The 2,344-nt window shown below is 64.1% G+C and overlaps 1 protein-coding gene across 1 annotated transcript in view; it reads right to left on the reverse strand.

Moving 5' to 3' along the window:
* Window positions 1-1,144: 1,144 nt before the first annotated feature.
* The window catches only part of LOC113940431 (proproteinase E-like), a 5,379-nt gene continuing 4,179 nt past the window's right edge, over window positions 1,145-2,344 (reverse strand). The window contains exons 7-8 of the mRNA XM_027631569.1: window positions 2,124-2,276; window positions 1,145-1,231 (exon numbers count right to left, since the gene is read on the reverse strand). Of these exons, the coding sequence (XP_027487370.1) occupies window positions 1,214-1,231; window positions 2,124-2,276 (171 nt within the window). The 3' untranslated portion in view covers window positions 1,145-1,213. The remainder of the gene's footprint in view (window positions 1,232-2,123; window positions 2,277-2,344) is intronic.

The following is a 2,344-nucleotide window of genomic DNA, read 5'->3' on the forward strand; positions in this document are numbered from 1 at the left end:
GGGGGGGTCCCTGGGGTGCTGGGCAGGGTGGGGGTCCCTGGGGTGCCGGTCACGGCGGAGTTGCTGCTCAAAGGGCTCTTTGTTCTCGGTCACGCGCCGGTGGCGGCGGTTGCGGAGCGACGGGAGGGACACGGGCACAGGCACCCGGCCCGGGGGCACCCGAGGGGGCCACACCGGGGCCTGGGGGCACCTCGGGGGGGGCACAACCCCGGGGGGGGGAGAGGACGTCACCGATGCCCATCACCGTGGCGTCGGGGCACGTGGGTGAGGCCCGGCCCTGTGTCCTCAGGGCACCCACGGCCGCGGCATCCGTGTGTCCTGGCGTGCCTCTGGCACCAGGGCGACCGTGCCCGTGGCTTCAGGGCACCTTGGGGTGCTTGTCCCTGTGGTGTCTGTGTGTCTGAGGGTGCCCATTCCTGTGGCATCTGGGCACCTGTAGGTGCCCATCCCTGTGGTGTCTGCGTGTCCCTGGGTGCCCATCAATGTGGCATCGGGGCTGCACAGGGTAAACCATCCCCGTGGTATCTGTGTGTCTGAGGGTGCCCATCCCTGTGATATCGTGATTGTGTAGGTTAAACCACCCCTGTGGCACCTGGGTGCCCATCCCTGTAGTGTCTGGGCACCTCTCAGTGTCTATCCCCACAGTGTCTGTGTGTCTGAGGATGCCCAACCTCGTGGCATCTTGGTCGTGCAGGTTAAATCATCCCCACAGCATCTGGGTACCCATCCCTGTGACACTGTGGTGTCTCTGGGTGCCCATCCCTGCGGCATCTGGGCTGCACAGGGTAAACCATCCCTGTGGTGTCTGTGTGCCTGAGGGTGCCCATCCCTGTGGCGTTGTGGCTGTGTAGGTTAAACCATCCCCGTGGCATCTGGGTACCCATCTCTTTGGTGTCTGGGTGTCTCTGGGTGCCCATCTCAGTGACATCGTGGCTGTGCAGGTTAAACCACCCCTGTGGCACCTGGGTGCCCACCCCTGTGGTGTCTGGGCACCTCTCAGTGTCTCTTTCCACTCTGTCTGGGTGTCTGCGAGTGCCCATCCCCAAGGTATCTGGGCACCTCTGGGTGTTCCCAGTGCCATCCCCCACCAGCTGTGCCGCCCCCGCTGCCCCCAGTGCCCGCCCAGCACAGGACAGGCGGTGCAGGGTGTAATGGTCGTGGTTTATTTGCCCGGTGCCAGGCCGGGGGGTCAGTGACGACGACACTGCCACGCTCAGTTGTCCCTTATGGTCTGCAAGGGAGAGGCTGCTCAGGGTGGGGAACCCAACACCACCCTGGCACCCCTGTACCCTGACACACTGGCACCCCAAAATCCTCATACCCTGACACACCAGCACCCTGACACCCCAACACCCTGACACCCCAATAGCCCAACACCTTGGCACGTCTGCACCTCAACACCCTGGTGCCCCAACACCCCGATACCCCAACACTCTGGCATCTCTGTACCCCAACACCCTGTTACCCCAACACCCTAACACCCTGGCAGCCCAATATCCCAATATCCCAACGACCCGGCACCCCTGCACCCTGACACCCTGGCACCCAAGCACCTTTATACTCCAACACCCTGGCACCCCAATACCCCAACACCCCAATACCCCAACACCCTGGCACCCCAACACTCCAGCACTATGGCACCCAGCACCCTGGCACCCCAATAACCTGGTACCCCATTGCCCTGGCACCCCCAGTGCCCATCCCAGCATCCCAGAATCCCGGCACACTGACACCATGGCACCCTGGCACCCCAGTTCCCTGGCCCCCCAGAACCCAGCACCCTGGTACTCTGGCACCCCATGGCCCTGGCACCACGGTACCCTGACCCTCCCCTGGTCCCCACAGCCCTGGTACCCCGGCACCCCAGAGCTCTTTGTCCCCAGCTCCATGATCCCCAAGCACTCCAGTCCTCAAGCACCCTGGTACCCTGGTATCCCAGTCCCTGGCACCCTCGTACCCTGGTATCCCAGTTCCCTGGCACTCCCACGCCCTGCTATCCCAATTCCCTGGCACTCTGCTATCCCAATTCCCTGGCACTCTGCTATCCCAGTTCCCTGGCACTCTGCTATCCCAGTTCCCCATCCCCTGGCTGCCCAGTCCCTGGCAGGTGCCCCCGTGCCCACCTGTGTGATCCAGTCCTCGAAGGCGGACACCCGGGTGAACACCGTGGGCTTTTTCTCGGCGTTGCAGCCCAGGGCAGACACGAAGCTGGCGATGCCATGGACCTCCCATGTACCATCCTCAGCCTGGCAGTTCAGGGGGCCCCCCGAGTCGCCCTGGGGTGCACAGGGTGAGATCAGCACCAGGGGGGTCCCGGGCTGTTCCCCACACCTTGCCATGCCAT

The sequence above is a fragment of the Corapipo altera genome, unplaced genomic scaffold (genome assembly GCF_003945725.1).
Source record: "Corapipo altera isolate COAL_440 unplaced genomic scaffold, ASM394572v1 61374, whole genome shotgun sequence".
Classification (NCBI taxonomy): domain Eukaryota; kingdom Metazoa; phylum Chordata; class Aves; order Passeriformes; family Pipridae; genus Corapipo; species Corapipo altera.